The sequence below is a fragment of the Nyctereutes procyonoides genome, unplaced genomic scaffold, assembly GCF_905146905.1.
Source record: "Nyctereutes procyonoides isolate TBG_1078 unplaced genomic scaffold, NYPRO_anot_genome, whole genome shotgun sequence".
Taxonomy (NCBI): domain Eukaryota; kingdom Metazoa; phylum Chordata; class Mammalia; order Carnivora; family Canidae; genus Nyctereutes; species Nyctereutes procyonoides.
The window spans coordinates 8848496-8867224 of NW_026575142.1; the positions used below are offsets into that span (position 1 = coordinate 8848496).

Here is an 18729-nt window from a genome sequence, read left to right on the forward strand (position 1 = left end):
GGCAAAAAGTGGCAAGTTAGAAAATGCATGTTCCTTCTCTGTGTGACTCCATCTCTTAGCAAATGTTCAGTTGATAGGACATTTAAAAAAAAAAAAAGAATATTCCTGTAGTTTGTGGATTGCTTTTTTGAATGCATGTAAAGGCATGGGGAATTATAGAACTAAAAGTGGTAATTTCACAGAGAACCTAAAATAAAAATGTTTTAAAATCTCTCTGCCAACATTGTCATGTACTCTATCAGTTCATTGATTTGTTTGGCATGGATTTTGGGGGTGCATTTAGAGGATGTAGTTTTCAATTACCAGAATAAAGAGAAAATTGTAATTGTATGAATATATGAATCGAGGCAGGAAGTATATGGCATTAATCATTAAAATCTCCATATATGTTTTTCCATTTTAGCCCCAGAATCAATTTTGCACGGGAGGATTGAAGAGCAGATTGAGGTGGAGATGAAAGGTATTGTTATATTGGATGTGAGATTTAAGTAGAAATTCTGAAGGATTAATAGAATCCTTGAGCTGCCTATTTCCCCTTAGTAATATTGAGAAAAATGACATAGATGTACAAATATATCTCTTAGAGTATATATTACTATGTCGCATGCCTGGTTTAGTATGCTGATGATTACATGCATTTCACAGTAATTTGTTTGATGGTAATTTAAAGTCTTGTATTTAAAATTTATCAGCCATATTCCACTTCATGTTTGCAGCCATTTTCAAAACCGCGTATTAGAAAAAGTTGTCATCTTAATGCATGAAATCAAGAAGTAAAAGTTTGTTTTCAAAATCATGGTGAATTAAATTGAACAATAGGCAATAACCTAGCTGTCATTCTCAGAATGCAATGTCACAAATGAATTATGATTGAAATGCGACTTTATTTAGGGTGTGTGAAAATGTTACATTCCCATTCTGTTGGACACTTCATGCACATACATCATCTTAACATTGATATGTCTCTTACACTGGCTTGCAGATAGCTGCCTTATGTGATCCTTATTGCCTGCTTTTCTTTGCATAACATTGTGACTTTATGGCTGTATTAGTTCGAATAAACGCCTTCTCATTTTATTTTAGCTAATTACTTATGGTTATAGTTCTTGTAGATATTTTTTAAATAGTTAATTCTCAAAAATATAATAATTTACTCTATAATCAAAAGGATCAGAAAGGGCGTTTATTCCACTCTCTGCAAGTCAGGTAAGATTTTCCTCTTAGCCATCAAAAGAACAAAGTTTTCCTGCTCCCCAAACAAACATGCACAGGAACATGTTATTTTGAAATGCATTTTTGCTTGTTCAAGAAGAAATTTCAACAGTTTGAAGAAAAGACCAGACAACGAACGATTTTCGTGTCAGAATCTTTTAAACAGAGCATGGTGTTGCGTTTATTCGAACAAATATGGTGAGTGAACTTTTTATGGATTTGTGAGAATCTGTAGCATGCATTTTATTTCATTTCCTATTTTGCAATTTCATTTATTTTCAACTTTTTCAAGGACTATGGAAAATAGTAAAATGCTTTATAATTTACTTTTTTTTCAGAGTTGTTCTCCGAGGGGGAATCTGAACATTCAGAAAGAGATACACGCGATGCCTTTTCAGATTCTGAAGACGTGGGCCATAGCTCCATGGCGGCTAAAAGATATGCAAGTCGAATATCCTCTACAAGCTCCTGGCCTGAATATTTCAAGCCTTCTTTTACCCAAAAACTTGTGTTTCAGTATGTTCTAGAGGGTGATCCCGTTGTTTTTACATGTAAATTAATTGCTTGTCCAACTCCAGAAATAACTTGGTTTCATAACAATCGACCTATTCCAACGGGTCTTCGACGGGTTATAAAAACTGAGAGTGACTTACATCATCACTCATCCAGCTTAGAGGTTAAAAGCGTCCAAAACAGAGATTCGGGAAGTTATAGATTGTTAGCAATTAATAGTGAAGGCTCTGCTGAATCAACAGCCTCATTGCTTGTTATGCAAAGAGGGCAAGATGAGAAATGTTTAGAATTTCTAAAAAGGACAGAACAGACACATGGAAATATGGAGGCATTAGCTGAAAGGAGAGAAGAGAGGATAAAAGTTGGCCTGAGGTTTACTGGCTCTCCCTTTAACAAAAAACGGGATGTAGAAGAGATGGGAATGGTGCGAACTATACACTTTAAGACAGTAAGTCCAGGCAAGAAAACTGACTTTCTGTGTGATGCAGAATATTTAGAAAGTAAATCTGACATAAGGGAATGGCTGAATGTTGGGGCAAGCTTCCTGGACGAGGAGACCAAAATAAAGTTGCAACGTTTACGGGAGGCTAGAAAAATGTTAATGGAGAAAAAGAAGTTACCTCTTTCAGGTATGCCATCTGAAATAAGCTCAAGAACTCTGAGAAGTGAAGCTAGTGATAAAGACGTTCTGTGCTCTAGAGAGGAGATGGAAGGCAGGTTTGTATCTGATCTAGCCGAAAATAGGGATAGGGTGGATCATTCATGTGAGGGGATTGTCCAAAATCCACAGGTCCTTCCTAATCAAATGGACCAAGATGTAGAATCTGGAGAGCCTCCCATAAGCTTTCAAACCACTGTTGATGAAGAAATCCTCCAGACCGAAACAAGAACGAGCCAAGAGCTATTTTTAAGAGAAAGTCCCCAAGAAGACCATTTTTATGGTAGGATTCTGGTAAGTGAGGAAACCCAAGCAGAAGAACAATTTGAAGGAATTATGACCAAAACTGAAATTGGAGCGTCATCTAGATACATCACTGCTATAAATAAGAACGAGGAACTATATGAGACACCTGAAGAGGTGTCCCAAGTTATTATGCCACATGCCAGTGAAGCTTTTGGGGCCGTTATGAATATTAAAGAAAATGTAGAACTGGATAGTGAGAGAATAAGAGAGGATGACTTGAGCGAATTGCAGCACTCTACTTCCACAGAAACTGATGAATTCCAAACTGCGCAAGAAGGAAAAACCACAAGATTTTTGGAAAGCTCGTTCCAAAGGCATCCGCAACGTTGCCCACCTTCATTTCTTCAAGAAATCGAATCTCAAGAAGTTTATGAAGGTGACAGTTGTAAATTTGTGTGTCACTTTCAAGGATACCCTCCACCCATAGTGACGTGGTATAATAATGATATACCAATCCCACGCAACAGAGGCTTTATCGCGCAGACCTCAGAAAACTACTCAATATTAACTTTTTCTTCTGTTCATCCTCAAAATGAAGGTTCTATTACCTGCGTGCTGTTTAACCAATATGGAACAGTAAAAACAACGGGTATACTTAGAGTGATGGCAAAGCGAGGGCATGGTGTCGAAGCACATTCGGTACCAGTGTTGCACGAGTATACGGATGAGGAAGAAGAGTTGGCAATGGTGTTTGACCAAGCAAAAGACATCCAACCGCCTTGGAGACAAAAGCGCAAAAAACATCTCCAGATGTTACAAACCAAACCCCCAGTTCCTCCCTCTGCAGACGCAGAATTGCTTTCCTTTCCTGTAGAAATTCAGGTAACAGCAGCTACTCCTACCCCAGAGCACGAGAAAGAGTCAAGAGAATTGTTTCATGCTGAGGAATCGGAAACTAAAGCAACACCTCAAGATGAGGCCCCTCAGTCACCAAAACACAAATTTGTATTTTCAGCTGATATCACTAATGAGCCACCAAAAATGTTACAGGAAATGCCAAAGCATACCAGATGTAGAGAAGGGGATTCCATCGTATTCGAATGTTTATTGTCTGGTGAGCCCAAACCAGTTGTAACGTGGTTTCAAAACGGACTCCTTTTAAAGCAGGACCAGAAGTTTCAGTTTGAAGAAATTAATTTTAGCTACAGGCTATATATTAATGAGATCAATTCTCAAGATTCTGGAAAATATAAATGTGTTGCTGAAAACAGTTCAGGAACCGCTGAGAGTGTTTCGAATCTGACAGTGGAACCTGTCACTCATAGGGAGTATAGTCAATTAGAAAACATTGGTGGGATTTATGCAAAATATTCCAAAGATCAGCAAATTCAGGGAAAATCTGTAAGGGCGCATTTTTATGATCATCCACCTGGTCCTTTTATTCCCCAGTCCAGGATACAAGAACATTCTGTAAGGGAATATTTTCAAAGCCTGGAGACAGTTGGACAGATAGACCAGAAAGGCCAGGTTCATTGCACATATTCTAGAGAAAAACTACCCAGATTTATGCAAGGTGCTGCTGGAGCCATAAAAATCAACAAGCCTGTCAAAGCCAAACTCATACAGGGTCAGAGTGAGGGGAAAGAGGGACACAGAAATGAAAAATCCAAGCTGTACCAAGCAGAAGGTACTGTTTATCCATTTGTCGATGATTTCAGCGAAGTTGAAAAAATTAGGCAAGAGGTAAAAAACGATTTCAGAAAACCCGGTGAAGCAGAACAGGAAAATGTGCAAGAATATGCCCAAAGTGACTCTTTGCGACATAGCCAGTCTGAGAGAACTCCTGATAGTTACAATCCAACAGCTTCATCTCTGGAGTATGAAGAACCCCTTGGTGAAGAGAGACACTACCTAGGGAAAAAGGTGAAGCATAGAATCATTGCATTTGAAAAGTTACAACATGTAGAAAAAGGAGTTCTAGAAAAAAGGCTTACCAGGAAATCATTTGTCAGTCCCCCTCAGAGGAAGCTTGGTGACAGGAACTTGCCATTACCGGGAAGAGAATCGGGATCCAGTAACCTAAATGCAAATATGTATCCGGCAGACACAAGGTCTCCCAACGCCGAACCCGATTCATCTGATGTTGTAATGAATTTAAAGCTGCTTTCTTCTCAGACTTGGAAGGAATTTGAAGCAGAAGAGAGGGAACAAGAGAAAGAACTATGTCTTACAGATCAGTCTGCAATTTCTGGAAGGGCTGACCACGAAGCAGCTATTACATTTGACTTGAAGCAGTTCTACTCTCAAGTAGAAAGTGCAGATCTAGAATTCCAAGCTTCAGCTGGTGGCCAACCAGGAGCAGCTTCTTTTAAAATCCAACATCCTGCTTCTGAAGTAGCTGATACTGGGAACATTGTATTTGATCTAAAACAAATGTATTCTCATCTAGGAGATGCAGCTACGGAGTTCCAAGGGCCAGAGACCAGGCAACAGGAGACACCTTATAAAAAAGAAATCTCTGGCACTGAAGCATTACAACCTGAGACACAAGATACCTCTGAAAGTGTGCTAGATGACACACTTCCCACCCCTGAAATGTCTTCCGGTCAGGAGTTTTCAGATAGGACTGTGATAGAGAAAAGTCATTTTGATGAAAATACCCTTTATTTGGAAAAACACATAGAGGAACATAACTTAGAAATTTTAAATCCTGATAGTCCCCTTAAATCCTTTTCTGAAGAAACCCACAGTGAACCACATGCCCTACATCAAACCTCCTCTGCTAATGTGGGAGAGACTTCTGTTTCTGAGGGAGAAAGTTCTCTGGAAAACGGAGGTAGAAGTTTCATTTCACATTTGAAAAAAGCAGCAAGTGAGGAAAATCTCTTAGAGGTCCACGAGAAGGAAGAGCACACTCTGGCACCCGAGCTGGCGTCGTTTCAGGACCAGGATGGAGCGACACAGGGGTATGTCACTGGAACTTTGGGAGACGACGAAGGTGATGTTCACGAGCAACAGCAGAATCCAAATGAACAAATAAGGGCAAAATTTGATGCTTTTGGGCAGGAAAAATGTTACGAAGAAGTTCAAGTTCGGAAAGAAATTTCTCTGTCCACTACTGAAGGAGAGAAGATAGAAACTGTTTTTTCTGAAAATCTTCCTAAACCAGATGAGGCACATACAACAGAAGCAATAGACCCTGAGGCCTCTCTAGCACAATATTTACTTGCTGCTGGAAAGCACCAAGTTCCTGAAACTAAAGACCCCAAACCCAAGGCAAAGCCTGTCCAGCGTGAGTCAGTCACGTCGATGGAGGTTGAAGAAGTAACTTTCCACACCGTGTATGAATACTACAGCCAACAACAGGACTCATTAGGCCGCCCGTTTTCTCCTGAATCTGACATTTCGATCGACGTGGGAAGTATAAGCAGTGAAGAAATCTCAGAGTTAGATCAGTTTTATACGCCACCATCCTCTGTTGAACATTTTGAGACTCCAAAGGCTCCTGATTTATATTTTACTCCTTCAGACACAACCAAACAGTCCGCAAGGAATTCAGGGGGTGAGACCATGGAAAGAGCCACACCCTTAGAGGAAGCTGGCGAGAGGTACTCCACACCTTCCGAAGGCGAGGTAGCAGAGAGATATTGCACACCCCCAGGGGAGGCCCTGGAGAGATATACTACACCCCCAGGGGAAGCCCTGGAGAGATATACTACACCCCAGGGGAGGCCCTGGAGAGATATACTACACCCCCAGGGGAGGCCCTGGAGAGATATTCCACACCATTAGGAGAAACAGTTGAAGGACATCCTATTCCTACTGGAGGACCAAATCCCACTGGAAACCTTAAAAGGTATCCATCAAAAATAGAAAGGGAGGACAGTACACCAAATGAACATTTCCATACTCCCACAGCAGAGAGGAGCTCCGCTAATGAACTGGGGCGCTCTGATTCATTCGGCACCCCTAGTGAAGCCATCGAACCAAAAGACAATGAAATGCCCCCGTCGTTCATCGAACCTCTGACCAGAAGGAAGATGTACGAGAACACAACACTGGGCTTCATTGTTGAAGTTGAGGGCATTCCAGTTCCTGGTGTGAAATGGTATCGAAATAAGTCTCTGCTGGAGCCAGATGAAAGAATCAAAATAGAAAGGGTGGGCAATGTGTGTTCTTTGGAAATTTCCAACCTTCGCAAAGGCGAGGGCGGAGAGTACATGTGCCATGCTGTGAACATCATAGGGGAAGCCAAGAGCTTTGCAAAAGTAGACATCGTGCCCCAGAAAGAGAGAGCGGTGGCGCTCCCGCCTCCAGTCACACATCAGCACATCATGCAGTTTGATCTGGAAAACACGCCATCGTCAAGAACGCCGTCCCCTCAAGAGATTGTCCTGGAAGTGGAATTAAGTGAAAAAGATGTTAAAGAATTTGAGAAGCAAGTGAAAATCGTCACAGTCCCTGAATTTACTCCCGACCATAAAAGCATGATTGTGAGTCTGGATGTTCTACCGTTGACTTTAGCGGATCCAAGTATGGCTTCAAGGGAGGAAGAAGACAGAGATTTAAAAATTGATTTAGAAGTATTTGAAATGCCTCCTCGCTTTATAATGCCCATTTGTGACTTTAAAATTCCCGAAAATTCAGACGCTGTGTTCCGATGTTCAGTCATAGGCATCCCTAGCCCAGAAGTGAGATGGTATAAGGAATACATGTGCATTGAACCCGATAACGTCAAATATGAGATCAGCGAGGAGGCTGGAAGTCACACCCTCAAAATTCGCAACTTCTGTCCATCTGACAGCGCGACCTATAGGTGCAGGGCTGTGAATTGTGCAGGGGAGGCCATCTGCCGGGGATTCCTCACCATGGGAGATTCTGAAAGGTTTGCTCTGACGACCAAGAAGAGCAAAGTGACCTTAAGCAGCTTGAAGGAAGAACTGGTCTTAAAGAGCAAATATTCAGATAGCTTTTTTGAATTTCAGGTGGTGGAAGGGCCTCCCAGGTTTATCAAAGGGATTTCTGACTGTTACGCACCGTTAGGCACAGCAGCTTATTTCCAGTGTTTGGTCCGGGGCTCTCCGAGACCCACGGTTTACTGGTACAAAGATGGGAGGTTGGTGCAAGGAGCACGGTTCAGTGCCGAGGAAAGTGGCATAGGGTTCCACAACCTGTTCATAACGAGCTTGGGGAAAGATGATGAAGGGGAGTACAGGTGCGTGGCCACGAACAAGTCAGGGATGGCGGAGACCTGTGCGGCCCTCACCCTGACTTAGTTTCTAGTGCAACGTGTCACTGCCTCAGTAATTATTAAACCCATCTGAGCGCTTCCAGATTTTCCAAAGTATGTAGATCCAATGAATTTCCCAATAGGCCCACTCGACCCGAATCTGATACCTGGAAAATCCCTGGGAAAATACTTTCTCTGTGTAGAACTCTCCTGTTTGTAGCCCAGGTAAATATCCTGTGATCCCAACTGTGCAACCATCACTGTGTCACCTCTGCTGTGAATCATCGAGCACGATTAAAAATCTCCGTGGCTACCTACCTGTCTGTCCCACTGCTTTACCCTCGTTCGCCTTCCACGAAAGAGTTTCAGTAGAATGCATTCTCTTTTAGCAGATAAACTAAGTAAAGTAACACATAGGATGGAAGCCCGGGTCAGATGACCACGCTGACAAATCGGTAAGGTAAATCTCCTCTCTGCTCTGAGTAGAAGTCATTTTTGAAATTGTCGCCCCTTGGTGTCCAAATCCACGCTTACTGACTTGGACTTAGAACAGACAAACAGCAGAAACCAGCTTCACCCAACTGATCACTAACTCTATAATCTGTTTTACCTTGCAAGCTCAATATATTTGTTCGGCTCTTCGAAAAATATTTTCACTATTAATATCCCTCTTCCTAAGTGTTTATAACTCTCGCTGGCTTTGAAGGGACCAATGGTGCTTTCTTTGTGGGTGGAGTTCAGCTAGACGTTTGGACATTTGCAAAATATGCAAAGAAATATCTTTCCACTTTTGAGACTACCCCATTTTCTCGATTGTTAAAATATCGTCAGGTGTTAAATGCAGCATTCATTTGATATTGGCCTGGAGAGGAGAGAATATTACAATATTACATTTATAGAGAGATTTTTATTTTTTTCTTTTATTTTTTTTATAAATTTATTTTTTATTGGTGTTCAATTTGCCAACATAGAGAATAACACCCAGTGCTCATCCCGTCAAGTGCCCACCTCAGTGCCCGTCACCCAGAGATTTTTAAACCATAGTCCAATTTCAGAATCTTTAGCACTAGGAAATAGAAAGTGGGACATTTTTAGTATTGAGCAATATGGTAATTTGTATTTCAGATTATGAAATTTCAGATTATATGCAAATAACAGGATAGTAAGCCTTCCTGTCATTTTTAAACAAATTAGAAATTTTTCAAACTAATTAGAAATTAAGAAACATTCAAATTTAAGATATATGTCTCTAAAGCAACTTCGTTTTCCAAAATTATAATTCTTAATAAATTTATAAAATTCTTAACAATGTATCTGTGTATCACTGTGAACCTGAATCTTCTCATAAAAGATGTAATAAATATTAAAAGATCAGTTTTCGTATCAGAAAATGAGGGGTTGGGCCAAAAGACCTCAGAGATGATTGCTTAATTATATGATTCGGTATTGTCCCAGTGGTAACTTTTCTTAATATGACTTAGGATAAATTTTAGTTTTGTAACAAATGATGAGAATTTAATAGACTATAGTAATGGAGATAGGAATCTTTACTCCCTCCAGCTCTAAATTACTCACTGTTACCTAATACCTGGATTTTTCCCCTGCATCAGGCAACTCTTATATACCATGCTCATATTAAACATATTGTTCTTGATTCTAAAAAACTAAATTTAAATTTAATTTTCATGAGAATTCATATATTCAAAGTTTGTTTCTTTCACCTATCCGCTTTTTATTCCCACAATAGGATTCCCTTCAAGCCTTCCGAATTGAAGGAATAATTGAGAGAATGTGCAGGATACGGACAGAGCAGACAGGCTTACACCCCTTCCCACTACCCCTCCTCCCCCAAACATCTCTTCTACCTGTTTTGAGTCATCATTACTCACCCAGATAGATATACTGTTGTGGAACAATCATTTCTATTTCAACCAGGGAGCACACAATATCTGTGATAAGCAGTATAGTATAATGTAATATAGCTCATCATAAATCCCTGAAATAAAACTAATTCTCTAGTTTAAGGACTTAGGGATTTATTCTACTCCTAGTAACAAAATGGATGTTTCAATGAATTAGAGATTCTGGTCATGACAAACATGACAATAGCTGATATAGTAACAGTTCAAAACCTGTTTCAGGAAAGGAAGGAAGGAAAGAAGGAAGGAGGGGAGGGGAGGGAAAAACGTTGAAATGCCTTATTGAATTTGCAAGAAGGAAGAGTTTGAATTTGCTCATTAGAATTCTTTTAGTCTCAAATGCATTGAATTGAGGATATTTGGAATAAAAATGACTGAATAAGGAAAAACAAGCCTTGCCTTACTTGGCTTACTTATTGTTGTAGATAATTAAATGGAATTTTTTTCTGATTCAATGGCACATAACTTAAAAGCCTGAAATATTAATTTATCTGTTGCTGGATAAAGAATTCATTGTATTATATGTAGTGGGGTTTAGACATAATTATTAGCCGCTTCTACTACATGCATTTTTAACTGTACCTTTCATGTTTCAGTGCATTTGAATTTTATTTACTGTATTTTTTTATGGTCAATATGCCGTGTTGGAAGTAAAGGAAAACAACTGAAAATATTTTAATGAATTAGTGAGTTGGGGTATTTTAAATATTCATGTTCATTCCCTTTCCAGATGTTTTGGGAGTTCAAGTGAAGGGAGAGTGGACATGGGTACTAAATGTAAAATTAAGTGGTCACCATTAATATGTGAAATTAACCAGTGGTTTAGTGGCCTTACTAATTGAAATAGTAAATAACTGAGTATATATTCTACATGCCATAGATAAATTTTGCCAGTACATTCATAGGCAATAGAAACTAGAGTTGTGCCTTCTAAAGCTTCTATGCTTTAGAAGAGGAATTAAGGCATGACTATTCCATGTGATGCAAGGGGAGTGAATTAATAAAATAATATTTCTTTGGGGAAAGGTAATAAAACTATTATTAAGAGAGCTATTCTACATTCCTATCAGATTTAATGAAAAATCTAATTCTTTCATATCATATTATGCCAGTCATCCATGATACTATTTAAAGAATATCTGTTATTCACTCTTTTGTTTTTCTGTCAGTAATGCTGTATAGGTATTTCTCACACAATAAAGTTCAATCCAATTTTTAATGTTGGAGTTATCTTCTTTCATTCCTGATCCTTCATTTTCTTGATTTAACAAAAGTCTTATTATAAAAGCTTTGTTGACATAATATGGTGATTTACATGGCCAAAGGAGGCCCCAATTTCTAGTAACTGAAAAAAAAAAAGATGGTTCTCTTACAAATTCAAATGAAGTATTTCCTATAGTCTCTTTTTAATAATGACTTTATAAATAATAACTGAAACATAAATATTTTATTTTGGAAATAATCAGTCTTCAATTTGGCAAAGGCTATCATTCTTAACTCAAGAAAATTTCAAACATAAACAGCAATTCTGAATCTTTTTAGAAATAGATTTAAATAATCCTGGATTCTTTTATTACAAATATATAGGCAGCAGTTTTTCGAACTTTAGAATTGGGTTTATATCAAAAAGAAAACTACTAGAACAGATTTGAAATTTTTGAAGTGGATTGAAAGTTGCATGAGTACAGTATTTATGGTTCTATAATATGCTATAATGAGCTAAGATTAAAAATTTAGAAATGTGCTTTTTTTTAATAAATCTCAAGATAATCTAATGCTTCTAGGAATAAAGCAGAAGAAGGTCATCGGTTGGTGCCTTGTTCGTTGACTTCTATTTTTTTGTTGTAAAATAATAATCACTTTTCTCCATACAGAGTTTTCTAGTTCTCTTCTGTCTGCTGAGGAAGAAGGATTCCAAACCTATAGCTCTGGCCTTCAGTTATCTAATAGAAATGAAACACTTGAACTTTTGTCTGCACCTCCAATTCATTCAACTACATTTGAGTCCAAAAAGGAAGGCCATGTTCCAGTTTTCATCAAAGAAGTGTCAAATGCTGAAATAAGCATAGGGGATGTGGCTAAACTGTCTGTTACTGTCACTGGCATTCCCAAGCCTAAAATTCAGTGGTTCTTTAATGGAGTGATGTTAACCCCTTCTGCTGACTACAAATTTGTTTTTGACGGCAATGATCATAGTTTGATCATTCTGTTCACCAAATTTGAGGATGAGGGAGAGTATACATGTGTTGCCAGTAATGAATACGGACAGGCCATGTGCAGTGCCTCTCTAAAAATAAGTTCCAAAGGAGAGGGCCACAAAGAGACAGAAGCAGAACCAGTGGAAACATTTCTGGAGAAGTTTGAAGGTCCTTGTCCCCCTTACTTCCTTAAGGAGTTTAAACCAATTCACTGCACTCGGGGGCTCCCAGCAGTCTTTGAGTACGTGGTACTTGGAGAGCCTGCACCCACTGTTACATGGTTCAAAGAAAGCAAGCAGCTTTGCACCAATGTGTATCACATTATCATTCATAATCCTGATGGTTCTGGAACATTCATTGTTAATGACCCCCAGAGGGAAGATAGTGGCCTCTATGTCTGTAAAGCAGAGAATATGTGGGGTGAGTCCACCTGCACCGCAGAGCTGCTTGTGCTTCTAGAAGATACGGACATGACGGATGCTCCCTGCAAAGCAAAGCCCATACCAGAGGCTACTAAGGATTTTCCAGAGATGTCATTAAAGGGTCCTGCAGTTGAGGCATCTGACTCAGAGCAGGAAATTGCAGCTTTTGTAAACAGCACCATTTTGAAAGCTGCTTCAGTTGCAGAAGAAAGCCAGCAGCTTTCTCATGAGCATATTGTTCAAACCAGTGAACTGAGTAGTCAAGTAACTTTAGTGGCTGAGCAATTGCAATCCACAGTCACGTTGGAGCAGAATAGGCCTGATGCAGAAAGCACCAGGGCACGTCTTTCCATCAATGGCACTATTCATGTTCAGCCCATCAAGGAACCATCTCCCAATTTACAGCTGCAAGTTATCCAGTCCCAGAAAACCCTCCCCAAGGAAGATGTCCTAATGCTTCAAGAACCCGAGTCCCAGGTGGTCCTATCAGAAACTGAAAAAATCTTCCCAAGTGCCATGTCCGTAGAAGAAATTAGTTCATTAACGGTGGAGTCTATGAAAACTTTCCTAGCTGAACCTGAAGGGAGTTATCCACAATCTTCAATAGAAGAAGCTCCAGCCCGTTCATATTTAACCTCTGTGGCTGAGGAAGTACTTTTATCAAAAGAAAAGACAGTGTCTGCAATGGACAAAGAGCAAACCCTGCCCCCTCCAAAGCAAGAGGCACAAAGTGCTCCCATCTTGAATCAGAGCTTAGCTGAGGGGAACATGGAAAGTTTAGAGGGTGCTGATGTCATCATCTCTGAGGTCCACTGTGAACCCCAGGTCCCTTCAGAACACACGTGCACAGAAGATGAAATTGTGATGGAAAGCACAGATGAACTGGAAAGCGCAGGGCAAGATTTTGCAGCCAGGACTGAGGTAGGCAAGTCCTTAAGGTTTCCACTAGCGTATGAGGAAAAGCAAGTACTGCTCAAGGAAGAGCATTCTAACAACTGGGCAGTGCCCTTGAACCAAAACAGTGAGTATAAAAAAGAGCCCATGGTGATAAACGGTGTGCCAGAGGTGCAGGCAAGTGACACTCTTTCTAAGGAAAGTTTGCTTTCTGGAATTCCAGAAGAACAACGATTGAACCTAAAAACTCAGATCCGCAGGGCTTTGCAAGCAGCGGTGGCCAGTGAGCAACCAAGTCTTTTCTCTGAATGGTTAAGCAACGTTGAAAAGGTGGAGGTGAAGGCCATCCACTTTACCCAGGAGCCCAAACGCGTTATGTGTACCTACCTCATTACCTCAGTGAAGACTCTAACGGAAGAACTAACCATTGCCATTGAAGGCATTGACCCTCAAATGGCTGACTTGACAACTGAACTGAAGGATGCCCTGTGCTCTATTATATGTGAGGAAATAAACATCTTAATAGCCGAGGATCCCAGAATCCAGAAAGGAGCCACAACAGGCCTGCCGGAAGAAATGGGTCCTTCCTCAGAGTCACAGAAGGTTGAGGCCATCTGGGAACCAGAAGTTGAATCTAAATATCTTGTCTCAGTGGAAGAGGTCAGCTGTTTTCATGTGGAAAGTCAGGTCAAAGTTGGGGATACCATGGCCGTCCCTGATGGGGTCACTCCAGCTGCGAGCCCTGATGAAAAAGAGGCTGAGATACCAAAGCCATCAGAGGAAAAAGAGAAGCTCCCTGGAGGTGGTGCCGGGGAGGATGGCACGGGAGAGGCACAGGAAGCTGAGGGCAGCGCGGTTGAAGAGGATGGCCCTGTCATGCTCACGCCCTTGGTGGACACTACTGCAGAGGAAGGTGACATTGTAAACCTCACGTCATCCATAACAAATGCCGAGGAGGTGAATTGGTATTTTGAGGGCAAACTGGTGCATTCAGATGAAAAGTTCAAGTGTTTACAAGATCAAAATACATATACACTAGTTATTGACGGAGTCAATACAGAAGAGCATCAAGGAGCGTATACCTGTGAGGCCTTGAACGCCAAGGGAAATGCATCAACTTCAGCCAAACTCACTGTAGTCAAAAGAGGTTGGATTTTTCAGATGAGGGGCATCGAGCGCTAACGTTCACTGGGTCATTAATTATTTAGTTTCCATCACTGAGTTTTCACTTACCTGCCTCTGCCAGACTGCGATGTGTGGAGAGTGAGCGTGAAACCACAGACATAGTCATGGTTATTAATCCTTCTCCTTTGTCCTCACTGCCTTATGGGGTAGTACATTTTCACGTCTACGTTACTAGTTATTTTTAAAGTAAAACGTTGTTTTCATATGTCCCGTAATACCGATATGTTTTTAGCTTATGTTTATTTGAAAATAATGATATGTAATAAAAGCCATCAGTGGATGCCTGGCTGTCTGAAATTGCCAGTTTCATCCCTAAATTCAGAATAACCATGATTAATTGTCCACTTGTGGTTCTTTCTTGTATTTCTTTTTTGAAGTTTCACTTCATCACTGTATTTAGCAGATCACTTTTTAAAGTGCTGTGCACAGTGTTTTTAGTCAGCATGGTATATAGTTATAGAGTATATCATGTTGTTATGCATGTAAGCCCACAGCATCCCATTTTAATCATGTTTTTTTCACAATCCACCACAAAGTAACGATTGAATATGTTAAAAGCTACTCATTGTCTCCTTTTACCTTCAGTGATTGTTCTCATTTTCCAGTCACTTGTCTTAAACTGCTGCAATCCATCTCCCCAATTTCAACTGTCTTCATTAACAGCAGCAAAAGTTAGAAGAAAAAGAGAAACTGTGGGGTGTGTGACAAGGAGGCATACTGACGAACTCTGCTTCCCTTTGCAGCTGCCCCAGTGATCAAAAGGAGAATCGAGCCCCTGGAAGTAGCTCTGGGCCACCTCGCCAAATTCACCTGTGAGGTCCAAATTGCCCCCAATGTCCGGTTCCAGTGGTTCAAAGCTGGCCGAGAAATTTATGAAAGTGACAAGTGTTCTATTCGATCTTCAAAGTATGTCTCCACCCTGGAAATCCTGAGAACCCAGGTTGTTGACTGCGGCGAGTATACCTGCAAAGCCTCCAATGAGTATGGCAGCGTCAGCTGTACAGCCACACTGACTGTGACAGGTAATGCCATACGTCGAGGTGGTTGGCCCATTTCATACTATTGCCTTTTTTGCTTTTCGTACAGGTGCTAGCAGGTGGAGAGACCAATAGTCGAGCTGTGACATGATGGCTAGGTATTGCAGTGTCTATGTGGGACAAGCAATCGTTCTTTACAGTCGTATTTCTAAGAGCAGCTAAAGAAAAAATAAAAATAGCTCATTATTTCGAAAACAATGTCAAGGAATCAGATGAACAGTGGCACCTGAAAGTTTGGTTTGGGGTTTGTTTTTTTTGTTGGTTTTGTTTTGTTCTCTCCCTCTCTCTTTAAAATGATGAGCCTGGGGGAAATATCTTGGATAACTCCTCATGGCCTGGCATGGCACTTAATATGATAACATTTCAGGACCGTTTTTTGCTCCTTAAAAATAAATAACATCCCAATGTATTTAGTCATTTGGAATCAGTTAACCAGTTAAGAACAGAATTACAAACAACAACAACAAAAAGCATAAGACTGCAGTTAAATCCTAATACAAGGCAGGGAGCTACACAGGACTACAAGCTGGGATTCTCACCGTAGACTTTATGACTAATTTAAAAATAGGGGGCAACTACATAAATATTCTGTTCTCAATTTCCCAACCGACAAACAGGATGACTTCTGAGCAGCCCATACCCATCAGGTGTTTGAATTCCCTCATTAGAAAAAAAAAAATCAGAAGCACTTTCCTTTTCTTTGTCTGTCTCTGTCTCTTTGGCTTTCTTCTTCCCAGGGAAAGAGTAAATATAAACTCTGGGGTAGCAATTACCTGTGTTGTGGAGAGAAGCCATGCATTAAATATCGGGGTGGGACAGGCCCTTGGTCTTTTCCAATAGAAGCATGAAGGGGAAAGGCAAACACAGCACAGCTTTTTGACTTGGAAGAGTCAGGGTTCCCTGTACCTTCCTCCCGTACCCCCACACTCTTTTATATATCAAAAAATCTGAAACCCAGGCCCTTGGAAACCCCTCTAGTGGTTTCACTTTGTGATCAGAGTCTCCACGTAACCAGCTGCACAGCAGTATTCTTAAAAACACTTTTGGAAACCTCTTCATCCAAATTGGGCCAGTTCCTTGAGGGGATCAATACCTGAGCTTACAAATAACAAGAGGGAAAGAAGGAGGAGGAGAATTCTTTTTAAATTGGGAAGAGATTCCCAAAGGCCCGCTTCAAAATGCAGAATGGAAATGGAAAATTACCACTCTCAGTATTTTTGCAAGCTTGAAACGACTTAGGGGACTGATTCAAAGTTGGGCCCTTGAAGGATTTGCTGATGGTTGATGTGAAGGTTAGAGAGACTTCACAAAACTACTCGATCTTTTCACTTAATGTCCCTGCTCTTCAGAAGAGTCAAGTGTATTTTCTTTATCTTCTTTACACAGTCTTCTAATTCACCGAACTAAAGGAGCAGCTGAATTACTTATCAAGTAGTTCAGATGACTAATCCGCTACTAAAGCGGACGAATCTTTAACAATAATAAGTTAATGTTGCCAGACAAAGCCGCATTTGTTCTTTCCTTTAATAGAGACATTAAAAGGGCTGTCTCGCTCCTCTGTAAAGAACTCTCTCATCCCTTTCCTCTGGCAAATCTTTTCATCTAATTAATTAACTATCCTATTTCACATAGTGTCCCGTGTCTCTCTAAAGATACAACTCATCTTTTCTCTTTCTTAGAATATATAATCCTGGCAAGAGCTCCTGTGGGTCAAAATATAATGTTGAAAAAAATTTCTTTTGCAGAGGCGTATCCACCAACATTTTACTCCAGACCTAAGTCCGTTACAACTTTTGTGGGTAAGACAGCCAAGTTCCTCTGCACAGTACTAGGCACCCCCGTCATTGAAACCATTTGGCAGAAAGATGGTGCTGCACTCTCACCCTCCCCTAACCGCAAGATTTCAGAGGCAGAAAATAAACACAGTTTAGAGCTCTCAAATCTTACAATTCAAGATAGAGGAGTTTATTCTTGCAAAGCGTCAAACAAGTTTGGAGCTGACATCTGCCAAGCTGAGTTAATCATAATCGACAAGCCGCATTTCATCAAAGAATTAGAACCCGTGCAATCCGCTATCAATAAGAAGATCCGCCTGGAGTGCCAAGTAGATGAAGACAGAAAAGTTACAGTAACATGGAATAAAGATGGGCAAAAACTACCCCCTGGGAAAGATCATAAGATCTATTTTGAAGATAAAATAGCATCACTTGAGATCCCTCTGGCCAAACTAAAAGATTCAGGAACCTATGTTTGTACAGCTTCCAATGAGGCTGGGAGCAGCTCGTCTTCAGCAACAGTTACTATCAGAGGTAAGACTTGTGTGAGTGTTGTTTTTCTCTTTAAGGATGCCGCTGGAGAACAACTGTTGACAGTGCAGTCTGTACATTTTATTATTAAAGTGATTTCATCCAAGTGAATGTGTTTTGGTTTGGGGAAACCTTGGCATCGTTTGATTTTTTTTATTTTATTTTCAATCTTCTTCAGAAGCCACTCTGTTCTTTTAAAAACCTTCTGCCATTAACAAGCTTAAAATTTCTTCTAAGAATTTCACGTAAAAAAAAAAAAAGAATTTCATGTGTCTAGGCAATGCTTGACTATCTGCTCTCATACAATTTTGTGTGTGTGTATAAGACAAGGAGCTTGCTTTTTGTGTAAGGCAAGAGTTTGTTTTGTGTTTGTTTGTTTGTTTGTTTGTTTGTTTGTTTTAAGTTGAGAGACTGGGAAAGCATTTTAAAATCCCACCGGGAAGCCTGGAGAACTATCGAGTACACCACAACCCTTTCAGAAATCTCATTGAAATATTTTATGTGTGTTGTGTCTTTCTGTGGCACATGTCCACTTTTCTTTGGTGGAGTTGATGCTTCAGCTCTCTTTCCTTTTTCTTTTTCTTTCTTTCTTTTTTTTTTTTTTTGTTGACTTCCTGTAGAGCCACCATCCTTCGTGAAGAAGGTGGACCCCTCTTACTTAATGCTGCCAGGTGAATCAGCGCGCCTCCATTGCAAGCTGAAGGGCTCACCTGTGATCCAGGTCACTTGGTTTAAAAATAACAAAGAACTTAATGAGAGTAATACCATTCGAATGTCTTTTGTCAATTCTGAGGCTGTGCTTGATCTGACGGATGTCAAAGTCACAGACAGTGGCAGTTACTCGTGCGAAGCGGTGAATGACGTCGGCAGTGACACTTGCAGTGCTGAAATAGTTGTCAAAGGTTTGTT

General features: G+C 40.3%; 1 protein-coding gene across 1 annotated transcript in view; it reads left to right on the forward strand.

The window, feature by feature from the left end:
* TTN (titin) overlaps positions 1–18729 on the forward strand; it is a 272766-nt gene that overhangs the window by 55307 nt on the left and 198730 nt on the right. The window contains 5 exon segments of the mRNA XM_055307803.1: positions 404–460; positions 11653–14439; positions 15221–15499; positions 17260–17823; positions 18441–18722. Of these exon segments, the coding sequence (XP_055163778.1) occupies positions 404–460; positions 11653–14439; positions 15221–15499; positions 17260–17823; positions 18441–18722 (3969 nt within the window).